Below are 24,518 nucleotides of genomic sequence, written 5' to 3'. Positions count from 1 at the left end.
CCCCCTCACCCAGCACAGACCATTCGAAACTGCGGAAAATTTTCTGACCATCCAAAAGGTCAAAAGGTTCCTGCTTTGGTTGCTTCTGTTCCTCTGGCTGGCATCTCTCTGCCATTTTCTACCAAAGAGACATAGCAGAGAGGGTGGGGATCCTAGTGCCTTCCAAAATGGGGTTGAGAGGATGTTTCCTCTTCACAGTCCTGGATCACAGGTAGTTTTGGTGGGAGGAGGGACCACAGATGGGCCCTATTTTACCCCTTTTCCCCAGTGTGCCAGTCCCTTCTTTAGTTGCTTCTGCCCTTTCTGGGTTGAGTCTCTGGCTTAATGCTCTAGGTGTTCACCTCTGTCAACCTGTGTCCAAATAGGGATTAATCCACAGACAAAAATCACTTTCATGATTTCAGTCAATTTCTTGGTGGACACAGAAACAGGTCTAACAACACTACTTATTATGGTACAATTCAGTACATGGACAGGAGATGCCAACAAGTGTAAAAAGTTGTGTAAGGCAGGGACAAAATACATTGGCAGAGAGACACACTGATGTCTGAGGAATGACTGACTTCATTATTCAATTCAAGAAAAGAATGAGTGGATTAAAATAAAATAACTTTATCATTAAGGACTTCATTTATGTGGAAATGAGACAGACAAATACAACATTTGTAGTGTATGTCCGCCTAGCCATAAAGTGAGGGAAAAGCTGATTACACATTCTCATAGTGGCCAATTAAATGAAACTCCACAATGGAGCAGTGGGACTGAACCTATGATAAAATACTGACACAGCTTAAAATTATCAGACTGATGATTAATTCATCAGGAAGATGCTGAAAGATTAATTCAAAAGGCAGGTGAAGAGGCAGACAGCAAGGCAGAGAGCAAGAACTCAGCAATCAATGTTTAATGCCTGTATTCTGTTGGACTCAGATTTAAAAGATTACTTGGCACAGGAGAGGAAGATGGCAGCCTTCACAGAGTCCTCCCTATTACGTGCTTTAGCATGACCAATTTCATCTACATGGTGGCCAAAAGCCAACAGATGGACCAATGACTTATGATGATTTCAAGCAAAATGGCCCTTTCCAGAGCACATACTGAAACCCAGGCTCAGATGTGTGCCAGCTCAGGATAGAAGGCCTCTCCAAAGTGAAATGCAATCACTTAACTAAGCAGCTACGCAAACAGAAGATCCATGTCCATGTCCTTGATCTACAAGAGACTCAACACTTACAGATTCATCAGCCTCCTGAGAGTGGCATGATGAAAGGAATCCTAGAATACTCAAGGAGCTGAGTAGATATCTGAACCATCTGAACCATCAGCTATCAGGTTCAAAGAGTCATGGAAAAGAAGAAGAGACTCCAGAAGCCTGGAAAAGGGCAAACATAGTGCTCCTCTATAAAAAGAGGAAAAGGACAATCAAGGGAATTACAGACCAGTCAGCTTAAGTTCTGTTCTAGTAAAGATAATGGAGCAATACTAAGGAAACAATTTGCAAACAACTAGAGGATAATAAAGTGTTAACAGTCAGTCATTTCAGGCCTGACAACAGAGGAGGGCAAAGGGGGCAACTTCCCAAGAGGCTGGGTGATTTAAGAGGGCCCAGGCCACACCTGCTACTATGGTAGTGGCACCTGGGAACCCCACCAGCACCTTTTAAATCATCTGGTCACACTATTGGCATGGGTGTGTGGGCGGAGGATAGAAACTTCCCCCCCCACCCTCACCCCCTTATGGGAGGCTAGCCCTCTGCTCCTCTCCTTGCACCCACACCCGCTTCCTGTGACCAGAACCACAAGACCCCATAACATCCTCCCTTGGCCAGAAACACAGATATCCCTCCCCACACCCAGAGAAGCCCTGAGTGCTCCTTCATCTCCCGCCCAGAAGAGACTCCTGGGTTCATTACAGCCATGCTTCCCCTTCCCACCTGAAGGAGCCTCAGGTTGGCCACAGCCATGCTTCCTCCCACTTCTTCAAATCCATTCTGCTCTATGGAAAAGCATCTTTAGAGAGAGGCTTTCCCCAAAGCAGGTTGGGTCTGGGGAAGGGAGGGGAGGCGCAGCTGCAAGATGACCTGAGGTGCCTCCAGGCGGTGAGGCAGGCATGGCTACAGCCAGCCTGAGATAAGGGGTCCTCTGGCTGGTGGGGAGGGCATTTGGGGCTCGTCTGGGCAGAGGGGCTTCTGACTCTGGCCAAGGGAGCACGGGACAGATGGATTGTTCTGTCCTGGGGCCCACAATGAATGACAGTGTGCCTGAAGTGGACAAATTGGAAAAAGTCCAGAGAAGAGCACAAAAAATGATTAAAGGTTTAGAAAATATGACCTATGATGGAAGACTGGGAAACTGGGTGTGTTTGCTCTGGAAAAGAGACGACTGAGAGGGGATATGATAGCAGTTTTCCCATATATAAAAGGGCATTACAAGGAGAAGGGAGAAAAAAATATTTTCTTTAACCAGAAGTAATAAGTTTAAACTGCAGCATCAGAGGCCTAGAGTCTGTTTCAACACCAGAGAGTTTTGCGGACAAAACTGGCCTTTTGTCGACAAAACCCGTGGGGCGCCCATCTTCCCAAAGGATTTGGTCCAACACGGCATTTCTGGCAACAGTGTTCTGCTGCACCCTTATGAGGCAGAAAGCCTCTATCAATAGATTCTGTCAAGAGAAAGACAGTCTAGACATTCCAGGGGGGTCCCTCTGTCAACAGATAGGGCTTCCGGAACACCAGGCAGTCCTCTCTGCTGTGCTTCCAGTTGGCCATTGTGTCAAGAGAGCGGCCAGGCAGTCTGGCCACTCTCTGTTGACAGCATGCCTTGCTTTTTTGATCTGTTTTGCAGTCTGGCTGCAACCTGTCCACAAAAGATATGTTCCGACAAAACTTCTGTTGACAGATCGCTCCAGTGTAGATACAGCCAGACTGAACATAAGAAAAAGCTTCCCTACTGTTAGGGTGATTAAGCACTGGAATAATTTGCCTAGGGAGGTTGTAGAATCTCCATCATTGGAGATTATTAAGAGTCGATTAGGCAAACACCTGTTAGGGATAGTCTAGATGGTGTTTGGCCCTGCCACGAGTGCAGGGGATTGGATTCGAGGACCTGTTGAAGTCCTTATCAGTCCCACAATACTATGATTTTATTATTTTGGGTAGTTTTACCACTAACATCTGACAAAGACCTCTGCCGAGATACAGTCTAGAAACCAAACAATCCACAAACTAGCCAGGAACAGCTACTCACCCATTGTGGGTAGCCATGCTGATGCTCGTATTTTCAGCAGCTGAATAGTGTGCACCAGCATGGGGAGGTAGTGCACACACAAAAGTTGTTACCATGCTACTGAGTGCCACTATGAGAACTCTCACAGGCATAGGTTACCTCCATCCCTCCCAAGAGAAGCAGAATTAAAAAAAATATATATGACAATTGTGTAACAATAAACCCAAACATGGACAACAATGATGATCACCAAGTCCGCTCCCCTCCCCAGATGCTGCTTTAATTCAGAACTCCTTTTGATTATCAGCCAAAGCTCTGAACACCTTGGGACTGTCACTAAAAGAAAAGTGGTGAAGACTGTGGAGAGAAACAACAGGGTCAACAGTGGATCCTACAGACCAACCACCAGGCTTCACGATGCCACTTAAAATGTGGATCACAGCAAATGTTTCAGAACCTAATACAAATGTTGTAATTACCAGCTACACAAGTGGAAAATGAAGAGTAACCCAATATGTGAATGTAGTAAGACATCCAAACAACAGGACATCTGGTGAACTAAGACCCTTCTCAGGAGGAAGAGTTTTGATTCATTCCCCTTCACCTGAAATCATACGCAACAGGACATCTTCCCTTAATGCTGCTTGTCATATTGCAATGTGTAAGAAGATGCCAACTTTGATCAGACCATTCAAAATATTTAGCCTTACTGTAAAACAAAATCAGTTTCCAGCAGTGCATGTACAGATGATTTCCTCAATTAAAGGCAGCATTTGTAACTGAAATGACTATGAACGTTTCCAGAGACAGACATTTAGCTGCTTAGAACTCAGCTATGTGATTACAATTATGAAATTCTGATTTACTGTCACTAAAATAGCTTTTTACTAAAGTATTGCCTCGGACTTGCATCCAAGACTGCCATTTGCTTAACTCCGCAGCTATTTCAGGTGAGTCAGGAGGAAAAAGTACTACTTGAGGGCACAAGCAGGGAGATAAGAAAGTAACAGCTAACAGATGTGTAGATACTTTCAATTTTTGATCAGCTTATATGAATTTGAAAGCAGAAAATATTAGACAAAATGCAGTCACCACAGAAGGAGAAGGAAGAAAGAAATTTAAATCCTGAGAACTTCAATTACCAGCTAAAAGAAAAATGAAAGTGTGTCACTGATGTTCGCTGCCACAACAACTGAAGATGACCCATGCCTAACACATCTCTCTGAAAGCTATGATTAGAACCTTATATAACCACACCCACAAATGACACCTACATCAAGTACTGGTGTCTCTGATTCTACATTCACATCCACACAGGCAGAGTTCTGTGCCTGTATGAAGCCTCAATGATGCCAATGGAACAGTGTGGAATTAAGGCCTGATACACATGAATCCACCTGCAGGATCGAGGGCCAAGAATGCAATCACAGCGGGAATGATCCTGTCAGGTGCTGGATGCCCTCAGTTTCCATATTGTTCAACCGTAAATGAGTGCAGTCAGACTGCCTCAGGAAATGTGAGGCACTTGTGGGCTTGGACCCATGCTGGAAGTCCTAAGTGGTGTGCCAGAAAACAATACTGGCAAAAGAGAAAAGAAGGTGAAAATAACATTGGACTTGATAGGATGTAAGAAAACCATCTAAAACAGCTAAAGAATAAAATAAAATAAATAAAAGAAAATAAAGTAAAAGATTTTTGGCACATCCATAGCTGGTGTAAAGAAGCATCGCTCTATGGACCTCACTGTGGCTACACTTATTTACTCCTACTGAGGCTCTGGACCTACATATATCAGTGTGGTTTACATTTAGAAAAGACATCTAAACATCTTTCCTAAATTATTAATACAGAAAACATGCCTTTCTCTATTCCCTCACAAACATTCTCTTTTCATTTGCCGTTTCAATGAAAGGCAAAAGATAGTTAAACAACTGCTATATAAATTTTTAAAAGGCACAAAACCACTCATACTGATTAACTGATTATTTCCCTTGGCCATTTCCAACTCCATTCTACCTTGTCAGCTTGCTGGTCTTTTCCTCTTATCTCTGCAGAGAGATGAGTGAGGGTACACAACTTTGTAAACGTATGAAGACAGTCTGGGACTGATTCTCCTCTGCCTTGGTTTGATGCCATTTTAACTCTTTTGATTTTAGTAACCACCCTTTTGTAGCACCTAGCACAATGGGAACCTGGTCCACAACCAGGACTGCAAGGCACTGCAAGAATATAACTACTAATTGATAATTATAATATGCAATATAAAGCTGCTGAAGTGGAGTGTAAAACCACATCATACAGGATTACTTCTCCTTCCAACTGTGAACATTTTTATCACCGAGTTTCCTAAAAGTTGTTTAAGAACTTGTGGCGTGTGAAAGACAAGTCTGTCCAAGGAGGAGGGGCTGCAAAAGACCAATTAACATCTGACAGTGATGAAGCAGTAATCTACATACATCAAGAATAAATATTTCCTTTTAACTCATATATTCAATTCTCTTTATTGTCATTCATAAAAAAAATCGAAAACATAAAAGTTACTTAAGGAGATTTAAAGGTGCTAGCCTTAATCTCAATTTCCTCAATACTAAATTAAGTCCTCCCTGCCTTTAGCATAATTAAACAAAGCAGATACTGTTGAAGATCCATTGACAATATTTGTTAATTCCTAAGATTGAGAACAAGAAAATACTATAAACTTCAGCAGACATCCAATTTTGGCCGTGTCTACACGTGCCCCAAACTTCGAAATGGCCATGCAAATGGCCATTTCGAAGTTTACTAATGAAGCGCTGAAATGCATATTCAGCGCTTCATTAGCATGCGGGCGGCAGCGGCGCTTCGAAATTGACGCATCTTGCCGCCGCGCGGTGCGTCCAGACGGGGCTCCTTTTCGAAAGGGCCCCGCCTACTTCGAAGTCCCCTTATTCCCATGAGATCACGGGAATAAGGGGACTTCGAAGTAGGTGGCGTCCTTTCGAAAAGAAGCCCCGTCTGGACGCGCCGCGCAGCGGCAAGGCGCGTCAATTTCGAAGCGCCGCCCGCACGCTAATGAAGCGCTGAATATGCATTTCAGCGCTTCATTAGTAAACTTCGAAATGGCCATTTGCATGGCCATTTCGAAGTTTGGGGCACGTGTAGACGTAGCCTTTATGTTCACAAATTCTACTTCTGTATGCTTGTCATGGGCCCAAACATCCGCCTAGTGCAGTCAAAGAAACATTAACTTTTGCTGACTTTGAATTAGGTCCCATTATGTAAGAATCCATTGTTATAGATTCCTGACAGCAAGATATATTAGGCTGTAAAATGTACTTCCAAGGGAAATGGTGAAATAGTTAAACCTAGACCGGACAATACAATTGAAGATATACTCTATGGAACAATCATATAGAAACATAGGACAGGAAGGGACCTCAAGAGGTCATCTAGGCCAGTCCACTGTATGCATGGTAGGAGTAAAGTATTATTTAGACAAGTGGTTTTCCACCAGTGTGCCCCTACACTGGTATAGGGGAGCCTGCTTTAAGTGGTCACTCATTTGTTCAAAATCCCTAGCACGGCATTGAGCAGATTTTGAAGATACCTCTGTGCTTGCGGTCTAAGATGGTGTGTTCTGTGGTGGTTTTGAAATATTAACGCATTCGATCTTTGTTTAGCTTGTTGTGTGCACTGCTATGTTGCAAACCTCTCTAGTAACACTGTAACCACAGTAAATGTAAGCAAGTGCGACACGAGCAACAGATTCAGCTGAAAAAAGTGGGCGTACTATGGAACTGTTTGCCTCATGGACGCGTGCCATGTTACTGAAAAGGTTGGGAACCACTGGTCTAGACCAGCGTTTCCCAAACTGTGTTCCACAGAACGCCGGTGTTCTGTGCGACGTGAATGGGCGTTCCGTGGAAAAAAAATTTGATGCTAATGATATTTTTCCTTCTAAAATATTAAATATGAAATTATGTGTGTATCAAAAACACTATTTGAATAGTATTTAGGTTGTATGTATATCAATACTTACAACACATTCATAATAGTACAGTTGTTATGTGACTCAAGCCGAAACATTCAGAGTCAATTTGAATTGTTTTGGCACAAGTCGTGTTCAGAGAAATCACGTGATGCTGCACCTGATATGAGGATCCAACTCTCCACCATCATTCCCAATATTAAGCAGATTTGTGATCACAAGATGCAAAAACAAACACTCTTCACATTAAAAAAAACTGTCAAACGTTACTTATAAATTTATTTTGACAGAAAACTACTGGAAAATTAAAACAAATTTATTAAAAAAAACCCACAAAATTTAAAAATAAATTTTCCATATCTAATTTGCTTTGTGTTTCTTTTTCATAAAAATGTTTTTAAGCTTTATGAAAGGAGAGTCTTTTTTTGAACAATATTGTCCTTTCTGGTTTTGTATAAAAGAATGACACTAACCATCCTTCTTTCAGCTGTTATACTGATGTTTCGGTTTGGGTTTATATATAATTACACACAACTATCAAGTAAGGAAGTACTGCAGTAATATAACTGAAAAATTAACTAATGATCTGCACACTGGCGGAAAGGAAGGTCTGTTGCCAGGGTGATGACTAATTTATTCAGAAAAAAATTACAGGTTTTTAAAATTCCTTCTTATATTTTCATAGAACCATACAGACTGTCTAGCTTTAGTAGCTACAGCTGATATGGAAAATTTAGAGACTACCCCTTCTCTTGTCTCAATCAGTGATAATCCTATTTGAAAGAATTAAACCTTAATTGCTCAATGTCATTTACTTTAGTCTTTCAAACCTAAAAGGTGTTCTTTACAAACTGCTGTGTCAGTTTTCATAGGTGCAGGTCTGTAACAGAGGAAATTTTTATTAATCTTTAGAGACTTATGAGCCAGCTAACAAGGTATTATAGTTAGAGAGTCAGATCCAGAGCTTGCATTAAGTGGTATAGCTCAATGGAGCTATGCTGATTTATACCATCTGAGTATCTGGTACATATTGTTATGATCAGCAACAGCTGGTTATGGCCTTAGCGGCAGGAGACATTTAACAAGTGACAGTGGTTCCACATTCTGCTGGCAGATTTAGATGTGTAAATATTTATGAAATTGCATATTGTGGGTTGCCTTACGCTATAGTGGCTTCAAAATGATCTTCTGCACAACAGTTCTTACCTTTGTTTACTTCAGCTTATTTTTCCAATCTAATTCAGGTACATATTTGTATTTAGCAGTTTACCAATAATAGAAGAAATATAAGTGGTAGTACTCACCTGTGATCTAAATGATGAATTGAAAGAATAACACCTGAATTTAAACGGGCTTGTTTTAGGGTCACCAAAACTGTGAATTCATATTTATTTCTTAACTTCTGAAAAAAGACTTCAGCTGTCTCTGGGGACACTTTCACATTTCTTGAAGTATCTACAAAAAAAGCAGCCAGAAAATCATTGAGAATAGAATCCGTTTTTTATAGCCCGCAACATCCAAAGAGTTTACAAAATAATGAGTTCCATATTAGCAGAACAGTGGACAAATAGGCAAGAATGGCCATCATATTATGGTCAATAGTAGCTTACACACAGCTCTATACAGCAGACCCCATTGTAACGAAAGAGGATGTATTTTCTAGGACACAAGTGCTATCCCCTGTTCTTTTTATAAAGATGCCTCAGGTTATTTGATTTCCTCCATAGATGGTCAGGTGTGTCTTTAATATCTCATCCACAGTATGGTACCTCAGAAAATACAGCTCTGGTGTACTTTACTGCATAACACATGAACACTGGACATCAGCCTAAGCTGTGATATGAGACCTGAACATTGATCTTACGGCTTCTAGAAAAACAAGCCTGCCTGGTATCTCAGGACAATTAATTTTGTTTTAAAAACAGCAGCTCTATACTCAATTTAAAAGGTTTACTAACAACTTCCCACACCTTTCAATATAAGATCATCAAAATGGTTGTTGGGCATTTTCCTGATACAGCTGCTTCCAGTGCTGTAACTAGTTAATTTTGCACCTGAGGCAAGAATATAAAATTGTGCCCCCTCATATGTTCATAGTAATTTTACAGAAAAAGGGAAAATATGTAAATAAATAATAAGTCCATGTTTGTTTATTATAGTAATGAGATTTGCATAAACAATCAATTAATGCATATACATCTTAATACCCAGAATCACAATATAATCTATACATGTAATTTATATATTAATATATATAATTATAAAATATCACCATGTCAGGTACCACTAGGTATTTGTTTATAATTGTAACTTTGCATGCTTTTAATGAGACAAACTCAATAATTGTGTTGAAGTTATTATTCACTACCTCATGTTCTATTGATAAGACGGACATATTTGATAATCTCTCCTAACCTGTGGATACTCAAAAGGTAGTTCTTTATTAATTTTAGTTTATTAAACTATCGTTCACAAGAAGCCACAGTCACTGGCAAGTAAAGAAATATTTGCAGGGCGATTTCCAAAATTGGATTAGATTGGCCAGATTATATTAATGAGTTAACTGCAGGTGGTCCAAACTAGTCGCCGATGAAACATTTGTCAACAGCACTAATGCCTGATGTTTAAAACTCAACTTTTAATGAAGTTTCCAAGGCATTCAAATTGCTGTCATATTTAAAACTTAAATCTACTGCTGCTTTTTGAAGATTAGCAGAATCTATTTTAACAAAAGAATTGCCCAAAAAAACCCAGCTTTTTAGAAATTAGACAAAATCTTTATGGCAAAGCATATTATTTTACTATATCAGTTTGAAAAAGATGTGCCCCTAAGGAAACAGCAGCCCTAAGGATTGTTTGACATTGACCATCCTCAGCACAGCCAGAAGGGTTGATGCAGCACAAGGCATGAGAGAAGATAGCTTAGTGGAGGGGTGACCAAACTTTCTTCATCAGGGGCCACATGGCATTTTTTTTACATGTTCTGGGGGCCAAATGCAAAATAGTCTCAAACTCTCCCCCCCATTCCCCAGGCTTAACCCTTCTAAGCCCTAAACCTGCCCCCACCATCCTCAGGTTTCACCCTTCTCAGTCCCAAACCCATCCCCCTCCCCAGGTTTCACCCCTCTCAGGCACAAACTGTCCCCCACCCCCAGGCTTAACTGAATAAAACATCAAACAAGTCACTTTGCAATAAGATGGGTGGATCTAATTTTCTCCACATGCACATTTTTCAAGCATCGCTGTTCAATTAATATTTCATATTGTAAAAAAGTAACAAGTATTTCAAACCATTCCTCCCAAACCCCCAGGCTTAACCCCTCTCAGCCCCAAACCACCCTCCCACCTACCTCACACAAGCTCCACGCACTGCCACTGCTGTCCCTGCCCAACCCACTCCTTCACCAGGCTGCCACTGCCTCCTCCTCTGCACAACTCCCTCAGCCCTCCTCCTCCTCCCTTCCCTCACATGTAGCGCAGGTAGTTCTCTGCCCTGCTGCGCAAAAAATAATGGGACTCAATTTAATCAGTTTAATGGCCAGATCCCTCCTGCCAGCTCTTAAACCAATGAAATTGAGCTCTACACTTTCAGCACAGCAGGGCAGGGAGCTGGAGGAGGAGTCAGGAGGCAGCATGTGGAGCCGCAAATGGCTCCTTGAAGAGCCAAATGCCACATGCTGGCTTTTAAAAATGGTGCTGCTGCTGGCTCCGTGAGCCGGATTTGCCACACGACAGGGAAATAAAGTAGTGGCCCAACCAGAAAAGGAAACCTGGGTCAGTTCAGCTATCTTTAGCAAGGTATAAAGGCAGGGGGTTCCACCCACCAGTTGAAAGATCATTGTGGCTGTGTCTAGACTAGCCCCCAACTTTGAAGAGGGCATGGCAATTACGGGGTTGGGAGATTACTAATGAAGTGCTGCGGTGCATATGCAGCACTTCATCAGGCTAAATCTCCCCCGTGGCAACTTAGAAGTGTCAGACTTCGAAACGCCAGCTTTCATGCAGCTGTGGGTACTTCAAAGTGCCCACGCTACTTTCAAGTCCCTTTACTCCTCAAAATGTTGAGGAGTAAAGGGACTTGGAAGTAGAGCAGGCACTTCAAAGTACCCGCAGCTACACACAAGCTGGCACTTTGAAGTTTGACACTTTGAAGTTGCCACAGGGGAGATTTAGCTTAATAAAGTGCTGCATATACATCGCAGCACTTTATTAGTAACCTCCCAATGCCCTAATTACGATGCCCCCTTCGAAGCAGAGGGCTAGTCTAGACATAGCCTCTGTGTGTGTGTGTGTGTGTGCGCGCGCGTGCATGCATGCATGCACGTGCACATGCATGTGTAGGGTGGGAGAGAGTGAAGCAGCGAGGGAGCTGTCTTAACTGCACCCCCTCAGCTGTGTGCCCCAGGCAAATGCCTCGCTCGCCTCACCCTTGTTACAGTTCTGGCTGCTTCTACGTACATGAGCGTATGCTTGTCAAATCGTAAAAATTAAATTAAAAAAAATCCAAAACCAAACAACAGTACAGGACAGAATAAATCTTCATTCTAATTTGCACATAAAATTAGCAGAGTACACAGAACCCAACTTTGAGTCCAACAGAGCCATATTTAGAGAACAAAATATCGCTTGATCAAAATGAGGAAACAATTCCTAGGTTTTTCATAATGCATTACACTAAGAAAATATTGAAGGTATGTCTTTTATATAGAGAATAAATTCATCAAAGTTTGCAATCAACCATGTGAAATCTAAATCAATTCATAAGTTTCCTGTCTTTCCAATTTGACCAAACTGCGCTAATGCAATGTCATCAACAATAGACAGTCAACTGGAATGCAAATGCTGACTTCTCTGCTGGCAACACTGGCTGAGCTCACAACAAGCTTACATCATTATTCTGGAAACATATTTTTAAGCTTTAAGAAGTACTTGTAAGAGTGGTATGCTGCATACCTAAACAAATACGTTTATTATTTGGAAAATAATATTTTGTAAATGTGGATTGAGGAAATGCAAAAATTTATAACCCACAGAAATCTGAGACACATTCATGAAGGTCTTCAACATCAATGCTAAAATTTGGTCCATTTTTCTTTAACATGTTGGATACATGAGACAGAGTGTTTCCTTTTAAATGCCTTTTTTTTTATGATTTCTTGTCCTGTCTATTATGGCTTACATAACTCCCTGTATATAGCAGACAGCCATGGTATTTTGATGAAACTATTAATAAATCATGAAGCAACTCAAATGAAATTACATCAAAATGTTCATTTTTAGCCATGGGACACTAGCAGAATGGAGTGACATAGGTTTGCATGATACAAGATGGTTTAACTGCATTAACAGTTTCTAGCAATATAAACAATTTATTTCCAACAGATAGCTAGGGGAAAAGGAAAGAGACCCATGGGACTGCCATCCATTACCACAAGTTCTTAGTGCACAAAAAATTCCTACTGAATGTACTGGGAGTGGAGGGTATACAAGAAAAGTAGGATAAGACTGAAGAACAAAAACAAAACACCAGCCTAAGGTTAAGCCAACAGAAGCATCTATCAACTGCAGAGTGAGTTTACTTAAAAGTATGCACAGTGTTACCTTCAGGAGAGAGCACTCACCAGCCTATCTCCAGTTAATGGAAGCAGCGAGTTCTCAGAAGTGGTTTTTATCTTTCGGAGTCTGTTATTTTAACATTAATACTAATTTTAGTAATTTCAGCATTAATATATTCTAATCAGGATGAGGGCCTATTTAATGCCACATGCTACACAGACATCTTTGTTCAGTGTTTCTACAATGCCAAGCACAGAAGGATCCTGGTTCATGACTGGCGTTCCTATGCAACACCAACAATAAACAAGGCTATGTCTAGATTACAGGGATTTGCTGACAGAAGTTTCCTTCGGAGATATCTTCTGACAAAACTTCTGTTGACAGATTGTGGCTGGAGGGCCAAGTGGATTGCAAGAGTGATCTGGTCTGTCGACAGAGAGCGGCCAGACTGCCCGGCCACTCCCTTGACAAAACGGCCAAGCAGAAGCACAGCAGACAGAGCTGTCCAGTGTCCTGGAAGCTCTGTCTGTCAGAGGGCCCCCCCCATAAAGTCCAGACCAGCTATCTGCTGACAGACTTGTCAAATGTCAGTCAGGCCACATCAGCATAACCGCCCTCGGGTGCATAGCTCAGGCTCTCAGCTTTTGACCTTGGCTAAAGAAAATGAGGAAGTGTCTCAAAGAGACAAGTAAAAAGGGACGTAGGGGGGCCTCTTTAACTGCATGCAATAAACACGGAGCCTGGAGAAGCAGGAGTGGTTAGTAACACATGATGCAATGAATATAGTGAATCAAGCTAAGACTGGTGAGACCTCCCCATTCTACATCCCAAATAAGGGATCAAGTGAAATGTGTTAAAATACCCTAGAATTCGGGATATTACAGAGTCGCTGCCAAAAATTCTTCAACCAGTAGACTATTACCCCTTCCTCCTACTTCACGTAGGAACCAATGATACAGCCAAGAACAACTTTGATGAGATCACGGCAGACTACGTAACCCTCAGGAGAAAGATCAAGGAATACGGCGCACAGGTGGTCTTCTTGTCTATCCTCCCTGTGGAAGGAAGGGGTCCGCGGAGGGATCGTTGAATCACAGAGGTAAATGCGTGGTTGCATAGGTGGTGTAGCAGGGAAGGATTTGGTTTCTTTGACCATGGGATTCTGTTTCGTGAACAGGGATTGCTGAGAAGAGACGGGATCCACCTCACTAAAAGAGGAAAGAGCATCTTTGCAGGCAGGCTTGCAAACCTAGTGAGGAAGGCTTTAAACTAGGTTTGTCGGGGAAGGTGACACAAGCCCGGAGTAAGTGGGGAAGGAGAAGGGAACAATCAAGTGGGTTTCCTGGGTGAAGAGGAGAAAGCGGGCCAATCAGCCCCTTCTCTAAGATGCTTGTACACTAATACCAGAAGCCTGGGGAACAAACAGGAAGAATTAGAGGCCCTGGCACAGTCACACAAGTATGAGGTGATTGGAATAACGGAGACTTGGTGGGACGATTTGCATAACTGGAGCACAGTCATGGACGGTTATAAACTGTTTAGGAAGGACAGACAGGAGAAAAGGAGGAGTAGTTGTGCTCTATGTGAGGGAGCGGTATGATTGCTCAGAGCTCCAGTATGAGGAAGGAGAAAATCCAGTTGAGTGTCCTTGGGTTAAGCTTAGAGGTGGAAGTAACAGAGGTGATGTTGTAGTTGGTATCCGTTATAGGCCACCAGATCAGGGAGAGGAGATAGATGAGGCTTTCTTCAGGCAGCTTAGTGAAGCTTCCAAATCACAGGCCCTGGTTCTCATGGGAGACTTTAGTCATCCAGACATTTGTTGGGAGACCAATACAGCAGCACACAGACAATCCAGGAAGTTTTTGGAAACTATTGGGGATAACTTCTTGGTACAAGTGCTGAAGGAACTGACCAGGGCCGTGCACAACTTGACCTGTTGCTCACAAACAGGGAAGAACTAGTAGAAGAAATAGAAGTGGGGGGGACCTGGACTGCAGCGACCATGAGATCGTAGATTTCAGGATCCAGACAAAAGGAAGAAGGGTGAGCAGTAACATACAGACCCTTGATTTCAGAAGAGCAGACTGACTCCCTAAGAGACCGGATGAGCAGGATCCCTTGGGAAACAAAGATGAAGGGGAAAAGAGTTGAAGAGAACTAGAAGTATTTTAAAGAAGTCTTATTGAAGGCACAGGAACAAACAATCCTGCTGCATAGTAAGAAATGCAAACATGGTAGGCAACCAGCTTGGCTTAACGGGGAAATCCTTAGTCAACTTAAATTCAGAAAGGATGCATACAAGAAATGGAAACGAGGACAGTTGACTAAGGAGGAGTATAAACATACGGCTGGAGAATGCTGGGCAGTAATCAGGAAAGTGAAAGCACAATTGGAACTGCAGCTGGCAAGGGATGTGAAGAGTAACAAGAGGGTTTCTACAGGCATGTGAACAATAAACGGGTTATCAGAGAAGGTGTGGGGCCATTACTGGATGAGGGAGGTAACCTAGTGACAGATGATACAGGAAAAGCTGAAGTACTCAATGCTTTTTTTGCTTCAGTCTTCACAGACAAAGTCAACTTCCCAATGATGGTCCTAGATGATGCAGTACGGGAAGGTGGAGGGCAGCCATCTGTGGGGAAGGAACAAGTTCTGAGCTATCTAGAAAAACCAGATGTGCACAAGTCCATGGGTCTGGATTTAATGCACCCCAGGGTACTAAGGGAATTGGCAGAGGTCATTGCTGAACCTTTTGCCATTATCCTTGAAGACTCTTGGAAATCGGGGGAGATACCGATGACTGGAAGAAGGCAAACATAGTGCCCATCTTTAAAAAAGGAAAGAAGGACAATCCAGGGAACTATAGACCCGTCAGCCTTACCTCAATCTCTGGGAAAATAATGGAGGGAATCCTCAAGGAATCCATTTTGAAGCACTTGGAAGAGGGGAAAGTGATCAAAAGTAGCCATCATGGATTCACCAGGGGCAAGTCCTGCCTCACCAATCTGATCAGCTTCTATGATGACGTAATAAGCTCTGTGGACAAGAGGAAGTCAGTGGATGTGATATACCATGACTTCAGCAAGGCTTTTGATACGGTCTCCCACAACATTCTTGTCCATAAGTTAAGGAAATATGGATTGGATCCTTGGACTATAAGATGGATGGAAAGCTGGCTTGATGATCAGGCCCAACGGGTAGTGGTCAATGGCTCAATATCTGGATGGCGGTCAGTTTCAAGCGGCGTGCCGCAAGGCTCGGTTCTAGGGCGGTGTTGTTCAACATCTTTATTAATGACCTGGATGAGGGACTGGGTTGCACCCTCAGCAAGTTTGCAGATGACACAAAACTAGGGGGAGAGGTAGATACGCTGGAGGGCAGAGAGAGAATCCAGAGTGACCTGGATAAATTGGAGGACTGGGCCAAAAGAAATCTGATGCGGTTCAATAAGGAGAAGTGTAGAGTCCTGCACCTGGGGCAGAAGAATCCCAAACATTGTCACAGGCTGAGGACCGACTGGCTCAGCAGCAGAATGATAGAGGGGGACCTAGAGATTATGGTGGATGGAAGGCTGGATATGAGCAAACAGTGTGCCCTTGTAGCCAAGAAAGCTAACGGCACACTAGGGTGCATTAGGAGGAGCATTTTGAGCAGATCTAGGGAAGTAGTTATTCCTCTTTATTTGGCACTGGTGAGGCCACATCTGGAATATTGTGTCCAGTTTTGGGCCCCCCAGTATAAAAAGGATGTGAATTTGCTAGAGCAGGTTCAGCGAAGGGCAACAAAAATGATTAAGGGTCTGGAGCACAAGACCTATGAGGATAGGCTGAGGGATTTGGGCTTGGTTAGTTTACAGAAGAGAAGACTTAGAGGTGATTTAATAGCAGCCGTCAACTTCCTGAAGGGGAGCTCTAAAGAGGAGGGTGAGAAATTGTTCTCAGTGGTGTCAGATGGCAGAACAAGGAGTAATGGTCAGAAGTTGAAGAGAGAAAGGTGTAGGTTAGATATCAGGAAAAACTACTTCACCAGGCAGGTGGCGAAGCATTGGAATGCATTGCCTAGAGAGGTGGTGGATTCTCCATCCCTTGAGGTTTTTAAGTCCCGACTGGACCAGGTCCTGGCTGGGATGACTTAGTTGGAGTTGATCCTGCCTGAAGCAGGGGGCTGGACTAGATAACCTCCTGAGGTCCCTTCCAGCCCTATGATTCTGTGATTCCCCTAGTATATCCCATATAAGGGACAAAGCGAAACGTGTTGTAAAATGATTGATGTATAGCTATACGCAGGGGACCAAGTGAAATGTGTGCCTATACACCAATTATTTTACAACACATCACCCCAGGAAGTAGTGACATCAAAAATCCTATAAAGGATCATAACAGCAACCCGCAAGGGGGAACTCCCGATGCCCTGGCGAAGCCAAGTGTTGCTTGTGCCGAAGACTGATCACCCTGTGCCACTGCCCGCCTACCCCCGCTTGCTCACAAGATAGATAGAGTAGTGCACAAATACCTATCGGTACTGCGAAGACACCTGTATAAGTACAGCCATAGCAACATAATGCAACAGTTTATTGTTTTATCTTTGTACCTGCTCAACTGCATATGTAAAAACTATTTCTTGTGTTAAATTTGTTTACGTATTGTTATTTGTTCGTCACTCATATCCATTCTTTTACCCAGTTCCCTGACCAGTGGTAAAAGGGAAAGGTACCCTCAACTGTGTATCGTGGTATGTTTATGTCTTAGTTCATGAGCCTGTAAGGGCCACATGTGAGGCTGAGGCAAAGACACCCCAGGACCCCGAAAGGCCTCCAGCCCAATGACCAGGAAGTTCTGAAAGCAAGCTGCCTCAGTTGGGAAGTGCGCCCCGCTGAACCTCCATGTTCTACAGGACAGAGTGTTGTGTGTTTGTATGTCAGTACTGACAGGTGGGCTGCAGGCAGACCCACTATTGGGGCCCCTTTTTAGTTAACCCCCTTTTAGTTAACCCCTTCTCAGTTAACCCCCTTTTTTCAGTCAACCCCTTTTCAATTAACGCCTTATTCCAACCAAACCCAGTCAGAGAGCACTAGACGAACCTGGGAATCCGTGAGCGTGACAGTAGAACCCTGGAAACCGCACACATCAAGAATCTGTCAACAAAGGGATTTTGCCTCATGGGTGAGTGGCAGAACACTGTCAAAAGAGGTGTTCTGCCTCCTGGGGAGCAGGATATTACTGTCAACAGAAATGCTGTATTCTGTTGATTTACTGTCAATAGAAAGCCTTGGAAATCTGGATACTCCATGAGTTTTGTTGACAACACACCAATTTTGTCAACAAAACCCTCTGGTGTAGACATAGCCTTTCAGTGTAAAGATTCAAGGGTTAACAGTGTAAAAAGTCTCAAAATAGTGGAGTAAGCTACAACCCAAAGTAGGGGGCAGAAGCAAGCAAGTGCTTGCTTGAATTAAAACCAGTGAATTAAAACCAGAGAATAATTGTTCTATTAACATGGAATACAGAAATTTTCTTTGTCATCTAAACTGAACTTCTTAAACAAACTGTAGTAATGTTGTTTGTCTCTTGCCTCTAGCAATTCTGTAGACTTCCTGAAAGGTTTGCGGAACTGGTTTTGCTTGCTGGAAATTTTTGATGGACTTCAGTGGAAGTACGGTCATTCGTTCCAAAACTGAATTTTTTTTAAATATATAATTACAATAATAAGCTATTGAACTACTAGCATGATGTCTGTGCCACACAATATTAACTCTGGTTGACTGACAGACAATGTTCCAGACTCTCTCATATTACTCTGCTTTAGGCACAGGTTGCATAGGGGTCTCCCCACTTCTGACCCTCTGCTCTCTGATTTGCTCATCTTGATAATATTTTCCTGATTTGTCAACCTTGATTACTATTTTGGGTTCTCTGTGCCTTAAATAATGAGTCTCTTCTGGTATGGCTACGATCTGAAGAAGTCGGTCTGTCCCACGAAAGCTCATCACCTAATAAATTATTTTCTTAGTCTTTAAAGTGCTACTGGACTGCTTTTTTGTTGTCATTGGCACCAAGTGTAACTCCCATGCTCTGATCACATGCCTTTTCACCCTTGATACAAACTATGTTGGGAGGTAGTAACAAAGAGGAAGCCGTGCTAGTCTATACACTATCAAAACAGAAAGCAGTCAAGTAGCACTCTGAAGACTAGCAAAATGGTTTATTAGGTGAACTTTCGTGGGACAGACCCACTTCTTCAGACCATAGCCAGACCAGAACAGACTCAATATTTAAGGCACAGAGAACCAAAAACAGTAATCAAGGAGGACAAATCAGAAAAAGATAATCAAGGTGAGCAAATCAGAGAGTGGAGGGGTGGGGGGAGAAGGTCAAGAGTTAGATTGAGCCAAGTCTAATTCTTGACCTTCCCGCCCACCCCTCCACTCTCTGATTTGCTCACCTTGATTATCTTTTTCTGATTTGTCCTCCTTGCTCACTGTTTTTGGTTCTCTGTGCCTTAAATATTGAGTCTGTTCTGGTCTGGCTATGGTCTGAAGAAGTGGGTCTGTCCCACGAAAGTTCACCTAATAAACCATTTTGCTAGTCTTTAAAGTGCTACTTGACTGCTTTTTATGTTGGGAGGGTAAGACATGGAGCATATACAACCAGCTCTATGCCAACCAGTAGAGGAATCCTCAGTTGCCTATTTAAGGCAGAGTCAGAATTCCTCTGTGTACTGACAGAGTAGGGCAAAGACATTATTCAGGCACATTATTGTACAGGAGCTACACTCAGTCTCCATAGGCTTTCATCACAGCCTTATACCTGAATCTTAAATATAGATGTGGACCTGTCACCTTTGGACCCTTGTGCTATTTCACACTTTATGACCATATCTGGATGTACTAAACTCCAACACAAGTGTGAGAAAAAAATCAAATTTAACTCCCAGAATATGAAACTGTCAGTCTCCTGTTCATCAAGCACCATTACCCTAGGCAGCACTCTAGTGCTCTTTATGCTGGAGAAACAGTCTGTTCTTTTGAAAGTAATCAGGTCTCACAAAACACAAGTGTATGGTCAGCAGTGCAGGCATTGAGAAGAACTGCCATTCCAAAGACAATATGGCAAAATTGGCCAATGGAAGTTTCATAGTGCCTCAAGGGCACCAGGAGATTGGACAAAATTGGAAGAATGTGCTAATACAACGAGGTAAATCTTTTACACAGGTTACCATTAAAATGTTAGTACTTGATAGACTACCTACCATGCTGAATAAATGTTTGTACAGTTAATTTTGATAGCTGACAAAGCAAATTTTATTAATTAAAGAAACTCCCCTCATTTTTTGCACCTTTTCAAACATCTTCACAATTCCCAAATGTCTTAGAACTGGGGATTTCAACCTGTAGCCCACAGACCACTGGCTGCCCATTGGCAACATCAAAGGTTTCCAAAAGTACCTGTATCTCCATTCCAATTTTTTCAGAAGTCTGCAGTTGAAAAAGGTTAAAATCCACTCTCCTAGAAGAATGAGCTCTCTGGCATAATCCAGACTAATACACTGATTTCATTCAAATTGCACAGGAGATTTACATTGCACACATTTTTAGTGTACCTGAATAGAGGGTTTAACTTTACTATACAATACTACAAATGCATTTGAGAGAGATTTTGGCTCCTCATAACAATTCAAAGATCCACAGGTATTGTCAACGCGGTTTTCAAATTCCATAAGAATAACCAGTATCGTGACAATGAGGAAAAAAAAAACAAAAGGATTCAGTTTCATAGTCTGCTATGTCTCAGATTGTTCCACTTAACAGCTACGGCATGAAAATGTCCTGTAGTAAAAGTAATAATGTTCATGGCAGAAGGGCTTTTTGCTAGATTTAAGACAACCCAGTTGTCAAAAGTACCAAAAATAATTCAGTTAGCAGATTTTTTAAAATATGCTGTATTCATCCAGGTCAATGATGATGGCAATTAAATGAATAATTTATTGTCTTTTGTCCCCCAAACCATGCACAATGTAAAGTTGGGGCCAAATACCATATTACTGTTAGGGTCCAAACCTAAAAGATGCTGAGCAACCTTAACTTCTACTGAAGACAAAGGTTAACAAAGGGGCTCTATTCTTCACAGGGGATGTTTAAGGTCTCTTACAATCAGACCCATGAGATATAGATGTTAATTCCTCCTCGGAACTAAAGTATTGAAGCCCAGTTGACTGTTCATCAGCTATGATATGAAACTGAATGCAAAATGTTCAAGGACTAATAACCTACTGCAGATGCTTTCTTGGCTAAAGTAAATAGATAGTTGCACCTAAAAGATGGCATGTCTTCAATTGTTCAGAGTTTCTTCTATCTGGAGAGAAACTTACAAGATGCACCTGTTGACAGAGAATTATTGAAAAAAAGCCCTTTGCAGAGCACTTGCTAACGAATCAAGCTCAGCATTTTCAGTATAACATGCCTACAATCAGCTTTTAATAGCTATAAATCAATTTTGCACCTAAGCAAAGATGTGTTGAACTATCTGAGTTAAAGTCTAGTGGCTTGTGAGAGGAAGAGAGCTGCACTGCATAGTAGTAGGCATCCTTCGATCTTGAGGGATCATGGGTTTGCGCCCCAGTTGGACTGATTTGAGCAGCGTCTTCTGTGGCTGTGCAATCCAATCCGGGAGTGGCAGTCCTTTCTGCACTATGAGCAGCAGTAGGCAGATGTCACTCTGGTATCACGGGCACGGATCTTCCTGAAGGCTCTCCTATCTTCCGCTTCCTTCACCAAGGTAGTTTCATACATAGCAAGAGCTTTGCATAATGGGACTGAGAATGTAATAAGCCTATTTTGATTTTGTACCATTTCCAGTGCATTGTGGACAGGAAACGGAGGGTAGGCATGGTAAATTTTCCAAATGGAGAGGGGTAACTAGTGGTGTCCCCCAAGGGTCAGTCCTAGGACCAATCCTGTTCTATTTATTCATAAATGATTTGGAGAAGGGGGTGAGCAGTGAGGTTCGAGATAGTCAAAACAAAGGCGGACTGTGACGAACTTCAAAAAGATCTCATCAAACTGAGTGACTGGGCAACAAAATGGCAAATGAAATTTAATGTGGATAAGTGTAAGGGAAAGCACATTGGAAAAAATAACCCCAACTACACTTACAATATGATGGGGGCTAATTTAGCTATAACTAATCAGGAAAGAGATCTTGGAATTACCGTGGATAGTTCCTTGAAAACATTCATGCAGTGTTCAGAGGCAGTCAAAAAGGCAAATAGGATGTTAGGTATTATTAAAAAAGGTATAGAAAATAAGACAAGGAGTATCCTACTGCCCCTATATAAATCTATGGTACGCCCACACCTTGAATACTGTGTACAAATGTGGTCTCCTCACCTTAAAATACATATATATATATATATATATATATCCTAGCACTAGAAAGGTTCAGAAAAGGAAAACTAGAATGGCTAGGGGCTTGGAACAGGTCCCATATGAAGACAGGCTAAAAAGATTGAGACTTTTCAGTTTAGAAAAGAGGAGGCTGAGGGGGGACATGATAGAGGCATATAAAATTATGACAGGTATGGAGATGGTGAATAAGGAGAAGTTATTTACTTGTGCCCATAATACAAGAACTAGAGGACACCAAATGAAATTAAAGGGTAGTAGGTTTAAAACTAATAAAATAACTTCTTCTTCACTCAGCGCATAGTTAACATGTGGAACTCCTTGCCAGAGTAGACTGTGAAGGCTAGGACTAAAACAGAATTTAAGAAAGAGCTAGATAAATTCATGGAGGTTATGTCCATAAAAGACTATTAGCCAAGGGTAGGAATGGTGTCCCTGGCCTCTGATTGTCAGAGGCTGGAGACAGATGGCAGGAAACAAATCGCTTGATCATTGTCTTTGGTCCACCCCATCTGGAGCACCCGGCACTGGCCACTGTTGGCAGACAGGCTACTGAGCCGGATGGACCTTTGGTCTGACCCAGTGTGGTCATTCTTATGTTCTTATTGTGGAATCAGTAACACAAGCATACATTCACAGTCTCTCATTTCCTCTTCTTACTACAGTATTTCAACTAAGAGCCTTTGGACAGAAGATTTTTTTAATTCTTCTGTCTGCAAAGGACACAGATATCTAGTGCTATATTTGCTTTACGTTGTTATTTAACCTAACTAGCTGATATTCAGGCTTGGATTCTTTTGGAAAATGAGGAAGAATGGTAAGCCAATCAACATACACAATCTTGACAGGGTTGAAATAACAATAATAATCTCAAGTGTAACATTGTGTATTTAAATTCATGAATCTCACTCCTGTAACAATGATTGTAATGAAACCTGAAACTGTAACAATATGAGCCAACTTTTATTGCAATGAAAGACCACTTATAGATGCTTAGATGATTCTGAATGGGGAATGCTTTATTTTAAAAAAAAATTGATTGATGCATCATATACTAACTTGTAACACAGCATGAGCTACCTGACTTTCACAGTTTTTCCTTCCCTTATCCCCACCATCGTCTCCCGACCACTAATACATTCCCATATATCTGGTATATAACATGTGTCATGCAGAAAGGCAAAAATTGGTGAGAAGGTAATTTTTCAAAATCCCTGCAGCCTAATTTGATTTTTCAAAACCAAGAGGCAGGGAAAGTTCAGCTCAAGAACCCATTTCATCTAAAAGTAAGGGATTTGGAGAACTGGTTTCAGTGTTATCCCATCTGTAATATACAGGTTGAACCTCTCTAGTCTGGCACCCTCAGGATCTGACCAGTAGTAAAGGAGAGCATTTGCCAAACTATGAGAGGTCAATATTGTCTATCGGTATCACCAACACTTCCACATCTCACTGGGCTCTTAGGAGATATTTAGGGGTAAATTAGATCTAAATAACAATACAGAACACAAAGTACAGGGCCACACCCATGATAAACGGTCGTCCGGCTAACTAAAATCACATCAGATTACGGATGTTGCTGGACGAAAGAGTTCCAAATTAAAGAGGTTCAACCTGTATGAAGGTACTAATATCACAGAATCATAGAATTGGAAGGGAACTCATGAGGTCATCAAGTCCAGGCGCCTGAAATCAATGGCAGGACCAGCACCAAACACCCTGACAGATGTTTGTCTAACCCACACTTAAAAATCTCCAATAGGAGAAATTCCACAGCCTTTCTAGGCAATTTATTCTAGTGCTTAAGCAGCCAAATAGCAAGTTTTTCTGAGTGTCCAACCTAAATCCCTCTTGTTACAATTTAAATCCACTGCTTCTTCTATCTTCAGAGGTGAAGGAAAGTAATTTTTAACCTTCTCCTTGTAATAATCTTTTATTTAGATGCTTGAAAGCTGTTATGTCTCCGCACAGTCTCAGTCTCCCCTTTTCCACACCAAACAAACCCAATTCAATCTTCTCTCAAAGGTCAGATTTTCTTGACCTTTAATAATTTTTGTTGCTCTTTTCTAGACTTTTTCCAATTTGTCCACATCTTTCCTGAAATCTGGCACCCAGAATTGGACACACTACTCCAGCTCATTGCAGAGTAGAGCAGAAGAATTATTTCCTGGGTCTTGCTTACAACACTCTTGCTAATACTTCCTACAAGTATGTTTTGTTTTGTTTTTTTCTGCCCAATAGTGTTATACTGTTGACTTATATTTAGCTTGTGGTCCACTATGATCTCGAGCTTCCTTTCCAAAGTACAGTTTCCTACACAGTCACATTTCCTATTTTGTATGTGTGTAATGGATTGTTCTTCCTTAGTGGA

At 41.9% G+C, this 24,518-nt stretch overlaps 1 protein-coding gene across 2 annotated transcripts in view; it reads right to left on the bottom strand.

Annotated features, from left to right (window-relative positions):
• Nucleotides 1–24,518, bottom strand: part of NELL2 (neural EGFL like 2) — a 280,288-nt gene that overhangs the window by 225,427 nt on the left and 30,343 nt on the right. For both annotated transcript variants that reach the window (XM_074984071.1, XM_074984072.1), the window contains exon 3: nucleotides 8,496–8,646. In XM_074984071.1, the coding sequence (XP_074840172.1) occupies nucleotides 8,496–8,646 (151 nt within the window). The remainder of the gene's footprint in view (nucleotides 1–8,495; nucleotides 8,647–24,518) is intronic.

The sequence above is a fragment of the Carettochelys insculpta genome, chromosome 1 (genome assembly GCF_033958435.1).
Source record: "Carettochelys insculpta isolate YL-2023 chromosome 1, ASM3395843v1, whole genome shotgun sequence".
In the NCBI taxonomy this organism is placed as follows: Eukaryota; Metazoa; Chordata; order Testudines; family Carettochelyidae; genus Carettochelys; species Carettochelys insculpta.
The sequence above is the reverse complement of the archived record's forward strand: the minus strand, read 5'-3'. Positions and strand labels throughout refer to the sequence as shown.